Here is a 17,017-nt window from a genome sequence, read left to right on the forward strand (position 1 = left end):
AATGAGTTAGCCTGAGCACAACGATCCACGGGCTTCGCCTTATCTATAGATTATCAATATATACCCTACATGTCAACGTGTCAAGTCTCACGTTTTACCTGTAAGTGTTAGTGCCTTCGATCATCTGTAATGTGAAAGCATCAGATTTGCAAAAAAACAAAACATAAAGTGGATTTATTGTATGGCCAACGAAGCCACTCCATTCATTGTTTTATTTACAGAGTCCATACAGCATTGTTGTAAGACCAACTTCAGAAGAATGACACTGAACCAGGAAGTGCGGGCCATTTCCCAGCGGAGCACATCACGCTGCTCTGCCCCCCCCCTTTTCCATCATCCTGCTCTCTTTTGTTAACACTTAGCAGATACATGATTTTATTTATTTTTGTCAAGACTGGGTTTGTATAAGTGTATCACCTGCCGTCCTGTATCCCTGTGTTGTTCTGTGAACAATAGCCGCTTTCACACTGTTGCGCTGTTATCGCCTTGCGGTTCTGTATAAAACGTTGCTCCACCACTAAGCAGACAGCAGAGGTGGACACAGAGCCAAATCGATGCCTGTGGAAAAAGGAGAGCTGGCCACGGCGGTACTACACGCGCACACACACACACACACACACACACGCTGGCGTTGTTGTGTTACACGTCGCACGGTTTTTGCTTCTCTCTGTTATTATACACTGGGGCAGCTTTATCCCGCCGTTGTTTGGTTCAGTGTAAAAAGCAAAGCAGGCGTAATGGCGGATCTTCTTTTATGGCAGTATTGGGGAATTTCTGTGTAAAAGGGGCTAATTGACAGAGTGAAGAAAAACAAGTCCGATGCTGCGAATGACAGGCTTCTTGACTGATGATTCTAATCATTAAGGTTCATGAGGCAGCCCTAATTATTTCCCTGCATGTATTAACTTAAAACTGTCTCTAATTCTCACACTGATTTAAGTTGACTTATGCAGCAGCAAACGGTAATAAAAGCTCCAATCATCCTGTAGTTTGACTAAAAAGTGTTTCTTTATGTCTACATTTTCACACAGTTGCTTTCTCTCTGAGTAAATCCCCGTTAGTCACCCTTTCAGTGAAAGATAAGACACTCTTCACAATCACTTTATATTACATTTTAATTGCTCAATGTTGGACAGTGTAGTATCTCTAGTACTCTGTATTTACCACGGATGTGCATTCCTTTCCTTTTAAGCTATTAAAGTTGAGTAATTACCCACAAGCCCATGCCATGTTCACTAACCCATGCAGAAGCCTGCCAGTGCATCTTGTCTCTTAATTACAAATTTGAATCCTTAATGCATGTATGGGAAGCAAAATAATTAGACAGATATTTCATCCGTCTCTTTTCTTTAGTGACGTGTGTGCAAATGCCCAAATGACCTGACATGTGTGCCAGGAGTGGGTGAGAAAAAAGCCTGCATATCATCTGCATATTATAAAGGAATTGGCTGCTTCCGGCTGCAGCGGCGGCAGCAGGCACATGCCTCCATCAGCGCATGCTTTGTAAAGCTGCATTCTTCATTAAAATATCTGAACTGTCATAAATATGGTTCAGATTACGTTATTGTCTCATTATCTTTTCTTTGCTTTGCTGCTAATGAGCGGGACAGGGCAGCTAAACGAGCGAGTTCCGTTTACATTATTTGAAATGTGCCGTAATAATGCTCATTAGAGTGTTCCCTTTTTGTTACACAGTTGCTTTAATTAGATTTTCGTCTCCACTCCTTAATAAGAACGAGGGCATCCGTCGCTAATAATGCCTGTAATGTATTTGTTATTACAAGAGGAGACGAGAAGGAAAAGAAGTGAAATTATTTCCCTTTTTAAGTGTCTCTTAATTGAAAGAGGCTTAATTGGATCTTGTTTAGCTTCCGTTTTATTTCCAATGAGTAATCGACTACATGCCCTGCTCATCTTCCTCCTCCACCTCCTCCTCCACCACCCACAGACCAAAACGCTATGCTAACCTGCTGTTCTGTACTTCGGCTCCTATTAATTCCTGGTAATGCAGCACAAGCCACGCAAACAATCCTGACCAGGTTAGTTTCAGGCCAAGCTTTCAATGATACGTCATGGCCTTCTTCACTGGATGAAGTTGCTCAGTTGTCATGGAGATATGTTAGATTAGCACTTAAGATAAATATGAAACCTCTTGCCTGGTGAAACAGGTGGTTGTACAACGGGGGTAACCTCTGTCTCTGTTCAAAGCGGGCCTCTAGTGTCAGATATATGAATGTCTTCCTTTGATCCTTCTCTGGTCGTCCACACTCCACTGAGTTGACCTCTTCCCGGTGGATGGCGTAAATGGTTTCGGTCTGGTGTTCACAGACGGCTAATGAGATCTGTTTCTGCCGTTCATTCACTTCCTTGCCAGCAGAGATCTCAAGGTGTTGGAGGGTTTGTGGACGGTGCAGATTCTGAACACTGGCCACAGTAGATATTTTAAGTCGGGGTGGGATTCTCACCAACCACTTCCTGAATCCATCGATCTAGAGTGCCCCGCACCTGCCACCTTCTGACCTAGGACTTGCTTTCTATGGTGCCTTTGACCACATTTGTGCACCAAAGCAACATAACTCTGTCTTTATTTGAACAACTCAATGTAATGCAACTTGTACGACAATAGTGTAAGAATATTATATGAATGTGTATTATTACTGGAACTTAACAGCCTTAGCCCTTATTAATTACCCACATACTTATTTTAAGATCATTAAAAAAAAAGCTCTGACAGGAGTCATGTAACAGAATTACTAAGTAAAGAAGTCTTCAACATTCAGTCAAGCAAGCAAGCATGTTTCCTTGTGCAGCTTAAAGAATTGCCATTTGTTATATTCTCTACACAGTCTATACAAACACTATCACACTACACTGTTGTCACTCGCCAACACATGTCTCATCCCAGTCATGCCACCGCATGGACCAGTAGCCGTGGTGTATAGTCTGCTGGTATCACTAATAGCTTCTCTCAGTGGCACCACTGTGTCTCTCAAATGAGCCCAGACTGCACAAAGAGAGGGCTGCGAAGGCAGACAGACACAGTGGAAATCAATGTCAATTGTCAATGCACTTCAAGGTCACATCATCCTAGTAAAAAGGATAAAGATTTCTGAGGAAGCTAACACTCTTCACAACTGTTACTTTAGATGGACACTGAAAATGGGACAATACATTACTTGAATTCACCTCAACTGGATTGCATTTTCTGGATTTCTTTCATTTAAACGCGATACAAAATGCTTTTAGAATAATGCTTTAATTAGATTTTCATGCGGATGAAAAGATGAAACCATTTTCTTTTTGGTCTTAAGTACTTCGAGTCACTCACCGTTGTATAGCTTCTGGATGGAGTTCCATTTGTCTTCTGCCGAGCAATGTTTTCGGCATGAAGGCTCAAGTAAAACCAGCGTTACAGCTGTTTCCATCAACACTACTTCAAAGCTAAACCTGCTCTCTCCACCTGCATCAATCAGGAGCTTAAATCAGACTGTGTCTACGTTTTCTGCCCTGTTAACTTCCTCTGAGGGGCATTTTGTGAGGCACCACTGTTGTTTTCCCTGCATCCAGTATGCAGTGACAGGTCAACAAATGTGCTGTGGCTGTGATATTGTTTGGGCTACATGAGTAACGTCCGATGGAAACAAAAAAGCCTCGCACTCCTTCCAAGCGACATTGTTAGACGGTGAGCATACAGTGACCTGTGTTTTATTTTTCTGTTTTCTCACAGGTATAAACATTTCCTACAGGACCTGACTGCCAACACAAGTCCAGACAACCCAGAGTTTCAGCAGCTTTCAAGTAAGTGTCTTTTTTTCCCCCGATCGTGCTGCTGCCTCAATAATCATTTTACTGTATTTCAAGGAAAGTATCTGCAGATTAAACCTGAGTGCTTTTAGAGTGGAGCGACGTGTCTGCACGCTGAAATTTGCACACACGTGAAGCAACGAGGTGGATGTTGTTGTCACCTCTTCCTCTTCCAATCTGTCAGGAATTGTTGGGGTTTGTCGGCGACGGCAACCTAACAACAAGTGATGAGCGTGTGGTTTGTGCTTTGCATCACTAGTCGCAGGAGACTTTTGGCTCACTCACAGTGGAACTCTTCCTACCTGTGACAAACATTTTTGGAGCACAGGGAGAGTTAAGTAAAGCTGTACAATTATAGAATGTAAGGCCAGTCCTCCCAACAGCTGGGAAAACAAACAAAACAAAAAAAACAACCTGTGAAGACTTTCATCTCAGCAGTCAGACTCCGTCATAGTGAGAGACAGCCCTCATTATCTTCATTTGAGGAACAAAGAAAAGTGCTCTCTTTCCCTTTCATTCCTCATTTGTTGTTATTGTCACAGCAGCGCTCGGATAGTGGAGAAATGAAAGCGAGGCAAAGCTCAATATGCGTGTAAGTTCTAGTTTGATGTGGATTTTGACATAATTAATTGGGAGCGGATCAGAGGATATTAAGCGGGAGCTATATTAATAAATAAAATCTTCAACATCAACACGAATCCCGATAATGACTAATTTCAATCGTCAAATAAACAGCGAATCTGACTCAAGTGCGAATGTACACAAGGAATTATTTATGTGTATCAATTAAAATCTCATTGCTCGTGTGCTGCCTTTGCTTACAAATTAAAACAGCCCCTGACTCTAAGATGAAGGTACATATCTAAATGTGCTCCACCATTGCCTCTTCCTCTTCTCATTAGAGATCCTTTTTTTAAACTGTGCTGCTTTTTAGTGTGTGTGTGTGTGTGTGTGCGCGTGTGTGTGTGTGTGTGTGTGTGTGTGTGTGTGTGTGTGTGTGTGTGTGTGCGGCACGTGTGCGAGAAAACGTCCTATAGTCAGCCTGGTTGTATTGTAAAGGGAATTATTTAAAAAAGAGATTCCAGACAAATCACATTGTATATGATTAAGCAAACTAGCAGATAAAATCACAAGAGGCTTTGTTGTTGTTGTTTTCTCTTGTTGTGCTGCTCTGTGTCAGTTTGCTCTTCCTCTTCTTTGTTTCATTTCTTTTTTTTCTCTCCCCCAAGCTCCCCTTTCCCCCTGCATTCAGGCTGGATTTAATTGTTGTAATTGCAGTGCTTCAGGAGTTTTCATCAGCCTCGCTTTAATACATCACTCTAATGCCCTGACTCCGCCGTACTATGACCTGATGCAACTCTTAAACTCTCTTTAACAATAAAGTTAACAGTCCTCATGCCGTGGTCAAACACTGTCTAAATAGTGAATAAACAGAAGAAAGAGATGTAAGAAGTGGAAGATGTCTTCCGAATGTCTAATGGGTTAGATGTATTATTAATGCCTCGGCCAGAACTCAGCCCAAGAATACTGTAATTAGGAGTTGTTGTTTTTCTAAAACAGGCAATGGAAAAAATTCCAAACACGTACAACAAAGGGAAAAAGTCTACACGGATGCCTTGTTTGGTTTACATTGTAATTGTTGTGAAGTTAAGCGAGCCAATTAGGCCGTGATTATTTTAGTGTAGACAAGTCACCCCGAGGATCAAGTTCATCCACTGAAATGCAGTGCTCAGAACAAAAGCAGGAAAGTTGAGCCTGAAATTAGAATCCATCTGTTTGTTGTTATTTTGGACGCGTTAATGATGTAGTTCTAAATGTTTACAGCAATTATTATGGCTGGCACACAGCCATTATGCGTCTGTCTATTTTGATGATTTGCTTATTTGTTATGGTTGTAAAGCTTTGTACAAAAAAAGTTTGTGACTGTAGACGTCCCGTAATACTGTTGGTCCATTGACGGTTTGATTGATTTATATTGACAATTGTTCAGTTTTGATATTCTATTGATTTGACTGAGTATTGTTCCTCAGTACATTTTGAATATGGACTTAACGGTGTCCATAGTTTTGAGTATGGAAAACTGTAAAGTACTAAAAGTTGGAAGGGGGTTTGGCTTTAGTGGAGTGTTGGATCAGATAATTCCTTATATACACCATCATTTACTTTATTTCTGTTAAGGGAGGGGGGGGGGGGGGGGGGGGGGTGTTCGCAAAACAGAGCGGAGGAGAGAATGTGAATGAGAGTAAACACTGAAACGTGCACATAAATTAGATAAACATAAGCGTTTACTTTATTTAATAAAAGAGCACCTGTTCAATTTGAAAAGTGAGTTGTGAATATATATATATATATATATATATATATATATATATATACACACAAAAATAAAAACACCTTGAACTTCAAGGGCGGCACGGGGCTCCGCTGAAACAACTGTAGGGGAAACACTGGTGTTGTGAAAACAATCTACTTCAAACTGTTCACTGTATTCAAGTGTCTCGCCAAAACCTACATTTCACAAGATTACATTTGAACACATCATGATACACTTGTGTATTTACATCTGGTGACGCTGCTCTATAGCGACCTGGGCTCGTAGCAAGAAGAAACCAGATCATGCTGATGTTCTACCGGGCAATCTCCAGCTACAGAGAGCATCAGCAGATACAGAATTACAACATGGTATGGCAACCTGTACGAGCAGGCGGTCATTAAACCAACAACATCTCAACATCCCCTCTTCTCTGAATACGAAAACTCTGCTATCAGGAGTGAAAATCAAACTGCTTGAAGCTCGGTTCAGGGGTCGGAACTCTAAATAAATACATAAATAAATAATCTTGATAAATAATTAACCCTACGCCCAACAATAATTTTTACTTAATAGAGGTTAAACGTATCATAATGTAACTCCATGAAATGAGGTGGGAAGCAGGACTACACACACGCATGCGGTTTATGCTCTCAGCCGTATGCACAAGAGTGTTTAACCTCTGTTGTGTGTTGGGTACGAGTGCCTTGATGCTCAACTTGTCTTTTTATAATTCCCCACAGGTGCTCAATAGCATTGTACCATGGTCACTGCAGCACCTTCACCTTGTTCTTACTCAAGAATGCTGCAGTGGCCTTGAACGAAGGCTTCGGGTCGTTGCAGTGTTATAAAAATGCCCGACGACCAAGGGTGTGGAGTGAGGGAACCATCTCCTCTTTCAAGATTTGACAGCATATATGCAAATTCATGATGCCATCAATTAAGTACAATTCCCCCAAACCTTCAGCACTCCTACTTCCCCATGCAAGAATTGGTGCTGGTCCACTTACTGGACGATTTCAATGTCCTGGCAAACGTCATATCTTAGCACTGTCTATTATATGGTCAAACAGCAGTTGCAATAGTCATTAAGTAATCATTTTTACTAGCTACCCACGAACCCCGAATCCTAGGAGGTTCACTTGTTTGTCACCTTTTTAAACCCTGGGGAGTTTGTATACCCGAGTGTACCAGCAAGGCGTCGTACAGGAGCTGAGGTGGGATTGGTTTGCTGTTGTGGTAAACACTTTGTAGGAAATAGGTTTATTTAACCAAATGAGCTGTGCCTATTGGGGGGCCGCTGTTGTTTGCCTACAATTACAGACTGACCGCTCAGCTGATTTGCAGAAGGGCAATGGATTATGGGCTACGAGGGCCGCCGCGGTGCAGACCGGCATCCCTTTTAATTAATATGGCCATGCTTAGGCGTCCCCACACACACATTCAAACACAGAACATAGCCCAGCCTGCTCCACTCATCAGACCATCAGGCCCAATCAGGACTATGTGGATGTTTTCATTTGCACAGCTAAATTCTCTGCAAGGGCTCGCTGATTTTAAATCAAGCAAAAAATAAATCTGGCTGCTCTGCTGAGTGAGCCCCTAAAACAAAGACTCCAACTGCTTGACAGGCCTGTGTCTGTTTACCTGTGTAGCATTTGGTGGGGATGCAATAGGCTTTGGCGTATTTACATACATTTCTTGGTAAGTAAGAAAATCAGGACTGGGGCTGTTTCCTCTGAGTGGGGGACAGAGACAAAACCTTTTATCATACATGTACATGAATATCAATAACTATTGTGATAGATTCTGATAAATCTATTTAATTAGTTTAAAAGGTAAATATACTGTAATCAGACAGGAATATCTATATTTTATATAGTTAAATTATTCAATATTTACAATGGAATACCTGACAGATCAAGGTGCGTCATCCCATTGATAATATTCTTACTCGTAAAGGATTTCTTTAACGAATGTCCTCTCATGTATGCTAATGCAAATGTTTGTGTGTGTGTGTGTGTGTGTGTTTCCTTAAGGTGCGGTGACTGCGGTGTGCGACGTGTCCCAGCGTATCCAGAACAATACCCGGCGCCATGAGAACCACCTGCAGCTTTGCCGGGTGCAGAAACTGCTGAAAGGGCGAAAGACGAAGGTGTTGGCTGCAGGTTAGAGCCTCTGATCACATATTCCTTTCATCCCCCATCTCCTCTCTGCCTCTTTCTGCATCTATTTCTCTATGTCCTTTGGGACTCATGGGGGTGGATGAGGAAGTGAAAGAAGTATAGATAAAGTAAAGGGAAATTAGTTAAGTAAGACTTCTGGCCTGGATTGTTTTCAATCAATGGAATTCATTGGACTTTCTGCAGAAAACTAAAGTATTTTGCACATCACACAAGCCTACTATAGTAATAGAGCCTTACTGTTAACTGTTAGCGAGCGAACGTGCCTTTTCCCTTCATCTTGCCTTCTCTCGCTCACCCCCCTCGTTCCATTGTGGTTCCCTCGCTACTTGTGGAGCGGTGGCCCTTTTCTTCCTGCCACTCCCCCTCCTGTTGTTTGTCTGGCCTCCTCGTTGCTCCGCTCACCCTGCCAATCTCCCCCAGGACCAATTAGAGCCCAGCCTCATCTTGCGGACCAGCACATAAAAAGGAAGCCAAAGTGTGTTTGTGTGTGTTTGCTGGATATGAGTGAATGCATGTGTGCACGAAGCCGTGTGTGTGTGTGTGTGTGTGTGTGTGTGTGTGTGTGTGTGTGTGTGTGTGTGTGTGTGTGTGTGTGTGTGTGTGTGTGTGTGTGTGTTTTGTTTTTTTGCTTGGATATGCAAGCTTTTTATTTTATTTTATGTGTGTGTGTGTGTGTGTGTGTTTCCGGATGTGTTGGTGTAGGCTGGGAGCGAGCGCTGAATAGCAGCTCATCTCTCTAATGCCGATGTGGGAAGTTTCAAAAGCTTCCTCTCATCCAAGTTCTCAGGCCCTCGCAACTCCGCCGGCTTCCTCTCCAGCTAATAAAGCTCCGGTCCCACCAGGCAGACTTCAGAGCAGCAGCACCACCACCACCACCACCACCACCACCACCGCCCCGCAACCCCACGCCGACCCATTCTCCTTCTTCCTCCCCACCAACACCACCTCTAATGTGGGTAAAAGAAAAGCGCTCTGCCTTTTACAGATGAGACGCGTCGCAGCCCCTCAAACATATTAAGTAGCTCTGTAGGAGATGAGGGGGGGCGATTGTGAGACACAAAGCCTGAATCAATGGGACATCGATACAGCAGACAGTCAGCCTGTTTCCCTGGGAGGCCGCAGATTTGTGTCTGCCTGCCTGTTCCTTCAATTTAAAACAAAGATGTCTCACATTTTTCTATCTTGTTTCACATTGATTTTTCTCCCCAACTTATGTCTCTTTTATCTTCCTGACTTTTGAACCTAAAGTTATGAATTTGTGTGCATGTTATTTTTCACTCAAGGGTCTTGTTTTCAATCAGACTACATTATTAAATGACCCATTATCATATTGTTTAAAACAAACGTGGAGAGAAAGACCTTTTGAAGATGCTCCTCCTACACAGAGCCGTAGCGTGTGTTTTTTTTTTTAGTGCTCAATCATTTACAGTGTTTGTCAGTTAATCCACGGAAAATGAACTGACAGCAATTTTTTCCCAATGAATAATCATTCATCAAGCAAGAACACCAAGCGTTCTTTGGTTCCAGCGTGTCCACTGTGAGGATTAGCTGCTTTTCTCCGTTTTTAATATCAGTGTAAACTGAATATGTTCGGGTGTCAGAACGTAGATCAGACAGAAACAAGCGTTTTGGCTCGGGGTAAATTGTAAATGGCTCTTTTCTTACAATGTTCTGACATCTCAGTCAGTCAGATCACCAGATCTAAGCATGTGTATCGCTCCCTTTCAGACTATTCAATGCACATATAGATACACAGTCCACAATACCGATAATAATTTGATTCAGATGGGAGTTAATATTGATTCGGCTCAGATCGTTATTTTATTACTCGTTCACGTGTTCTGTATTAGGTTTAATAATTCAATCAAAAAAGGACACGTTAATATTTCCTGAATTTTTGAAGCCATTAGCTGAATCAGATATACACTGATTCAGTATGTCCACTGCCACACGTCTGTGTAACAAGGTGTGTGTTGCCACACGCATATTTTAGGATCCTGGTTCCTGTTTTTGTGACTGCAAAGGCAATGTAAATATGTCAGGCGTACATTCATTTAAAAGAAAAGAAAAGCTGCTGAAGGGCAGGTCACAAACACACACACACACACACACACACACACACATACAGTTTCCTTTGACAGACGTATCAGTTTTGTTAAATTTGGTGCAGATTGTTGTGTATTTATAAAAGACCTACAGTATCTCTCTCTCCTCTTCGCACCCCTACAATAGACACATTGATAGATAATGAAAATAATCAGTTGTTGCAGCTGTGGTCTGATTTATTCCTCTATACTTCACCCGCTTTTATCATCAATACTTTTTTTTTTTTAAAGATTCTCATTTCTACTGGAATGTGCGGTCACAAACAAAGCAGCCTGTTGACTCTCCGAGCTCGACGATGCCAAAGCTGAACGCCATTCTGCCTCTGCTAGTCCTCTGGCCTCGGACACATCAGGGGGAACGGCACCCTTTGTACTTCAATCTTTATTTCCTGCCCCACCTTCCTTCGCCCCCCCACACCTGGTTCAGCCCAAATAGACTTTGTAGTAGAGCAGAGGTGCTCTTTGACAAGGGAGGCTGAAAGGCCTGGACATGCAGAGGAGTGCTCGGCACTTCCTGCTCTTTGAACCTACTGTAGCCTCAAAGCACTGCGGCTGGTCAGATGTAAGCAGGGGGTCGGAAGACAACCTGGTCCACAAAGAGACTTCTCACACTGAGCACATCCAACCTCTGACTCTGTCAACCTTGTCTCTCAGGGGGTCTGATAGGGGATGTCTGATACAACTTTAAAGGTTAGGGAAACTGCAGTGTGCTTTCCAAAGTAGCACTGCATCTTTTTATTCTTTTATTTAACAAACCGGTAAGTGCATTAATTAATTCTTCTTCTTCTGTATTGTTTCAGCAGCTGGTGCCCGTCAGGCAGGAAGACTATTTGTTATAGTCCATGTTACCTCACCCCCTCAAACTGAAATCAAATGACTGGCTATGTAGGTGAAAACCTTTTAGCACACGCTTCCCCCCGGTCAGACGCAGGTTGACTAGTGAAAGGAGCAGAGCGAGATCCCAGCGTGTCCGTGCAACAGCACTACACTTGATGGACACAGAAAGATCCGTTTCAGCACACTGGACACTGGCAGCATTCTGTCGCTTGAGCAAACGTGTAGCACGCATCACTGCCCATGCATGAATTAAATGTGATGGCGGATTCCGCTATCACAGAATGACACCATATCATGTATTTACTAAGGTCCTGCTAAAAGGATGCACGTGTACGACTGCACACCTATCTGCTCTGTGCAAACACTTTACACAACAAGCACATTAGCTCACCTGATAAATGCTCCTTCTTTTCTAATTGCAAACATTGATCACATCTCCTCCCGTGCCTTTTTGCTTGTCGAAGCAAACAAACATTCATTAGGGCGAAAGTGCACCGCTAATGTCACTTTGCATGTTAGATGGCTAATTAGCTTCTCAGCTGCGGCAACGTACCTGCAAATGTCACTCTTCACACGGAGCAACAAGCATCCCTGCCAAGTCCTGTTCCTGGCACTTGTAACCTCCTAAAGGAAAATGCATCTCAAAGCGTTACATTCAATGAAATGAAACCTCCTTTCTCTGCAGTTATCAGGTGGGAAAATGTATTTGTGACACGGGCATGTCCAGTACCACGTCAGTCAGGGTTAGGGTATCTGTTTCATGAGGACATTTCCCACTACAACTTTTTCCAGTGGTGGTTATTGTAACGACACATTAGAAATGACTGCTTTGCTCTGTTTCCTGAAAGGGTTGTGTAAGGCTCAAGCAGGGCTTTATTTATATAATTAATAGAACGATCACAACCTGCTGCTCCAATCTCCACACAACACCTGAGAGAGTCACGGCGTGTTTCTTGACTGTTCCGTTTGAGACCCATGGCATTTTAAAAGCAATTTGACCCCCGTCTGGCCCCGCCACTTAATCTCAGGGGGCTTGTCTGTAGCTGAAAATTTCCTCTCCGAGCCCCAGAGGCATAGCTCCGACCACTCAGGCTAGCTGCAATCACAGGCTACTGGCTGGGGCAATTACAAAAACACCCTGGACCCAGGCTGAATTTCCATCTTATCTATCCAAATGTCAGCCTCTTGCTTATTAGCTATCATCATGCTGCTGCCAATCATGGCGAAAGAGATGAGAGCTTTCCTCACAGCCACACCCCAACATGTCTACCTACTGCGCCGTCTGTTTTACAATATCTTTCTTTTCAATGCAGCATGGATTAGTTAGTCTCATTATTATTATTATTATTATTATTATTAACTCGGCAGCAATTTGATGCTGAGGACAGTTTTACACTGACATAGTGATGATGGTTAAACCTTGGTGGTCAATCTGAAAGTTATCTAGGTTTGTGTTTTTATAGCATTTTATCTTTCTTTCTTTTTTATACCCTAATCAGGATTAGCAAGAGTTTGTATTTGGGATGGTCATGTCTTATGTGTAATTTTATATAGCGTTAACAAACTACTCAAGAGACACCATGTGAGAGAAGTGTGTGTGTGTGTGTGTGTGTGTGTGTGTGTGTGTGTGTGTGTGTGTGTGTGTGTGTGTGTGTGTGTGTGTGTGTGTGTGTGTGAGGTGGAGAGCAGGGATTAACTTGTGACAACAGCGTCGTATGAATGGGTCAAACGTGGCTGTTCAGCGTGCTCAGTGGAGCTTGTCGTACGCGGGGTTCCTGCATGACAGCGGTAAAGAATGGCTATTGTATCATAATGCCCTTTGCACTCTACAAAAGGCAGAGGTGTTTCAGCTTCCAGACTAGGATTGTGTCGTGCCAGTAGATGAAGTATCCAGTACTTCTCTTATATAAAGGAATTATTGGTTCTCTTCACACCACTGAGTCTTTACTGGTACTGCCGGGAGTGATGTGTAAATGTGTCGCTACGAAACATCTGGACCGGGGTTCCCTTTCTACACGTGGTAAGGTTTAGGTTACAAAAACACTTCAGGTAAGGGTTAGTGAAAGACTTGGTGGTTTTGTTTGACTATAAATAATGTCAACACCTCCAATAACCTTTGAAGTGCTTTGACTCGCACTTCGTCCACACAGGGAGGTGTGCAGAGCAACAAGTTTGCAGAACAACAGCAGCTTCACTGCTCCGTTTATGATCTACACGTGATGCATTCAGGCACAGCATTGAGTGTAGGTCACCTGTGTTTCAGGTGTCCTGCACCTTCCGATTGGGTTTCCGTTTGGGTGCCATTTGGATCCGGTTCTAAGGTCTGCTGTCGAATCTTTCATTCACGACCTCTCTGAACGTCTATTTTGTCCCTACAGGCATCGGCCACGAGCAAAATAAAAATAAAACTGATGATGAATCCAGAGAAAGAGAAAAGTCTGATTTATCGAGTTAATATTTGCTGAACGATAAAGTAGATAGCTGAGAAACTACTGGAATCGATGTTCATGAAACTTGGTGGGCAACGGAACCGATTACGTTTCGGATGGTCTGAATCATCGGGTGGACTACACGCATTATTTTTCACTCATGGTAAACGGCCTTGTTGGAGGTCTGAGCGTTGCAAAAGCCAACCCCATCCCTAGTAAGGTGCTTTGGAAACCTCAAATGGCCAATGGGACAAAAGCAGCAGCATGAGTCTCTGTGATAGAAGTGAGATCCGTCCCAGGCTTCTCAAGACTGCTCCTGTCTGTCTCTCCTTCTCTCGCAGGGAGGTGGTACATCCGCGAGGGCTGGCTCAATGTGGTTCCTCAAAAAGGTAAAGACGCTAAGCCCAAGATGTTCTTCCTGTTCTCCGACATGCTGCTGCAAGCCAAGCGCTGCAGCCCACTGCAACTGGCCAACAAGGACAAGTTTGCCGGCCAGCACGCCTACCCCCTGCAGGACTGCACTGTGGACAAGGTGTTTGGTCACACCAAGAGCAAGGGAGGCCTGCTCAGCGTGAGTAACAATAAATAAACGGACTACTGGAATATATGCTACATCTTAGCTTCAGCTAAAGTTTAGAACATGTAGTTGCACCGTGTATTTTGTCTTGCATCTCGTTCTGTATCAGCCTTATGCAGTACGTCTGATATTACAATAGACTTGTAGAAACTCAACCTGCGCAGTAAAGACTTAAGAATATAATAAAAGGACTTTTCCCACAAGGGGAGGAAATAAGTCTCTCTCATGATAAAAAGAACACGATAAAAAAGTCAGCAGTAATATCTCCTAGCAAGAGGATATGCTGTTCATTATATTGATAGCACATGTGTCACACTTTACACAAAATGTGTTTTTATTTGCCACAGTCAGGTTGTAACTTTCACTTTTTTTTGCACACATCACACTCTTCATATGTTTTCCGGCACATTCACAGTAGTTGACTTGCAGGATTTTGGGCTAACCGTAGAAAATTGGGAAAAAGTTGAATGTTCTCTGAGTTGTTGGGCAGCAGGTGGGGAGACAGCTGTTCATTGATTTGAATATACACATGAGTGAGCCCTTAGCAGAGGCATTATTTAATTTCCACTTCTGATGCATGTTGCTTTGATTTGTCTTACTTATGGCCTTGACGGTTGCCGTCGTATAATCTGCCAAACCGAGGTTCCCTGAGTGTTTTGCAGCCCCGCTGAATGAAACTGTCATTTAGTTCTGCTTGTCAGGGAGACACCCGTGTTCCCTCGCCTCTCCCGCTCACTAATCACTTCAAAACCCCTTCTTGTTGAAGTAGCCCCAAAAAAGTTGAACTTTTAACGCGTCTCTCCTCTCAGTCTAATCCGCCTCCCAGGTCTCAGTGCAGCTGCTGACTGACAAATTGTGTCTAAATGATGTAGTCGCTGTCATGAAACATTCAAAGGAACGAGTCACGCGTCATTGAATGAGTAACGAAAAGCGTTTATGCAGCGAGTGTTTAGTGCCAATGCTGCACGGTATCAATATTCATTTCAGCAGCGTTTATGTTGCGCTAATGTGTTTTCCTGTGATGCAGAGATTTCAGTGCTCTGCTGCCGTCTGTCCAAAAAAGAAAAACGGTGGCCGCATTTTCTGCCTTTTCACATTTAAAGCTGGAGTCACACAGAGCCCAGGAGTAACACCGTAGGTCACACAGTTAGTGAACTAATGACAGGAAATCCAACATTCATAATTCAATAACTGATTCGTCATGCATTAAGTGAGAAGACATAAACATCGGCGATATCAGATTGAGAAATGTCGCACATTTAAGAATGATGGAACCAGTAAATGCTTCATTTTTTTTAACATGTTTTTATTAGAGTGAGAGTCAGTTATTATTTTAACTATCAATTAACCTGTCGTTTAACATGTGTTTCTAAACTAAAGTCATTTAATAAAGCCACAATTCTCTAATTGTAAATCCTGTTTAAATGCACGCAGCGAATTAGACTGAATATAATTTGGGCTGCAACCAACAATTATTTTTATTATCGATTATTTTTACCATTAATAATTAATTGTTTGGTCTATAAAACATGACATTCAACAAAAACAATGTTTTTTATATTTGTTATAGATATTCAGTTTATTTTTGACTGATAATCTTTGTTGTGGATTTTCTATTGATTGGCTAATCGCTTTATCGACTTATATATATATATATATATATATATAGCCCTAAATAAAATAAAGTTTAACATCTGACCAGTTGTTGACACTTGACAGCGTTCAGTACTACACACATGTTTCGGTCCGCACCATAAAAAGTATTTTTGATTTGATTCCCAGTCCCTAAAAATGATGAATAAGACATCTTGTTAGCGCAAATGTATCTGGTTTACCTAATCAATCAATGCCATCCTCTAATATTCAGACGTTTCTCAAAAGGAAAAAAGGGATTTTATCAATAGCGAGTGTAAAATACAGAATGTATATATCGTTTTGGGATGAGAGGGTGAACTCCAGTAATCCTCAGAGGTATGTAGAAGAGTCCAGCATGTGCGTTACACTACGACGCTGCCGGCCCAGGGACGTATTGTCATGATCAGGTCTATGTGACTTCATTTGTTGAAGGCTGTGTGAATTAAAAGCATCCTTCAAGGGACTAATGAAAAGGCTGCAGATGGGGAGATTAGTCAGAGCTGTATTTGTGTGTGTGTGTGTGTAGATGGGGAGTGTAGTGATGGCTGCCTGCTGTAACAGAATCTCTCAGTTGCTGGATCAGATTAGGCTGCAGATCCATCTCTTCCGGCCCTCCAGTAAATACATCTTCCTCAAGCCTGTCGCCGCTCTCCGCCAGCCTGCTACACGTTATCTAATGGCAGAAATGGCATTTCATTAGCCTCTTATCCCGCCGAGGCCCAAATGCATACTCAATAGCATTACACGTAATTTCTCATAAGGACACATTATTGATCCCGGGCCCCTACCTGAGCTCAAAGAAAAGGGCTGTCAGCACTCCAGGGCCCTCCTCATCCAGGGCCATGAAGAATTAAAGCCAAATTAAATTTGACAGCTGTAAATGCCATGGCAATCTATATGCAAAGTTTGGGAGAAAAAAATAGCTTTTATTAAAATTTCCAGTGTGTGTTTTTTTTTTTTTTTTTTCTTCTTCTTCTTCCTCCTCCTCCTTGGTCACACATTGTTTGTAGAGAGCTGGCTTTTATTTGTGGCTCGCCCCACATTCTTTCTCTTCATGTTCCGTCCTCTCCCTCCATCTGTCGACCTTTCTTATTCTTTCCTCTCTCTCTCTCTCTCTCTCTCTCTCTCTCTCT

The 17,017-nt window shown here is 42.6% G+C and overlaps 1 protein-coding gene across 2 annotated transcripts in view; it reads left to right on the top strand.

Moving 5' to 3' along the window:
- arhgef39 (Rho guanine nucleotide exchange factor (GEF) 39) overlaps positions 1-17,017 on the top strand; it is a 42,450-nt gene that overhangs the window by 18,795 nt on the left and 6,638 nt on the right. For both annotated transcript variants that reach the window (XM_029462129.1, XM_029462130.1), the window contains exons 6-8: positions 3,728-3,798; positions 8,155-8,283; positions 14,014-14,243. In XM_029462129.1, the coding sequence (XP_029317989.1) occupies positions 3,728-3,798; positions 8,155-8,283; positions 14,014-14,243 (430 nt within the window). The remainder of the gene's footprint in view (positions 1-3,727; positions 3,799-8,154; positions 8,284-14,013; positions 14,244-17,017) is intronic.

The sequence above is a fragment of the Cottoperca gobio genome, chromosome 23, assembly GCF_900634415.1.
Source record: "Cottoperca gobio chromosome 23, fCotGob3.1, whole genome shotgun sequence".
Lineage (NCBI taxonomy): Eukaryota > Metazoa > Chordata > Actinopteri > Perciformes > Bovichtidae > Cottoperca > Cottoperca gobio.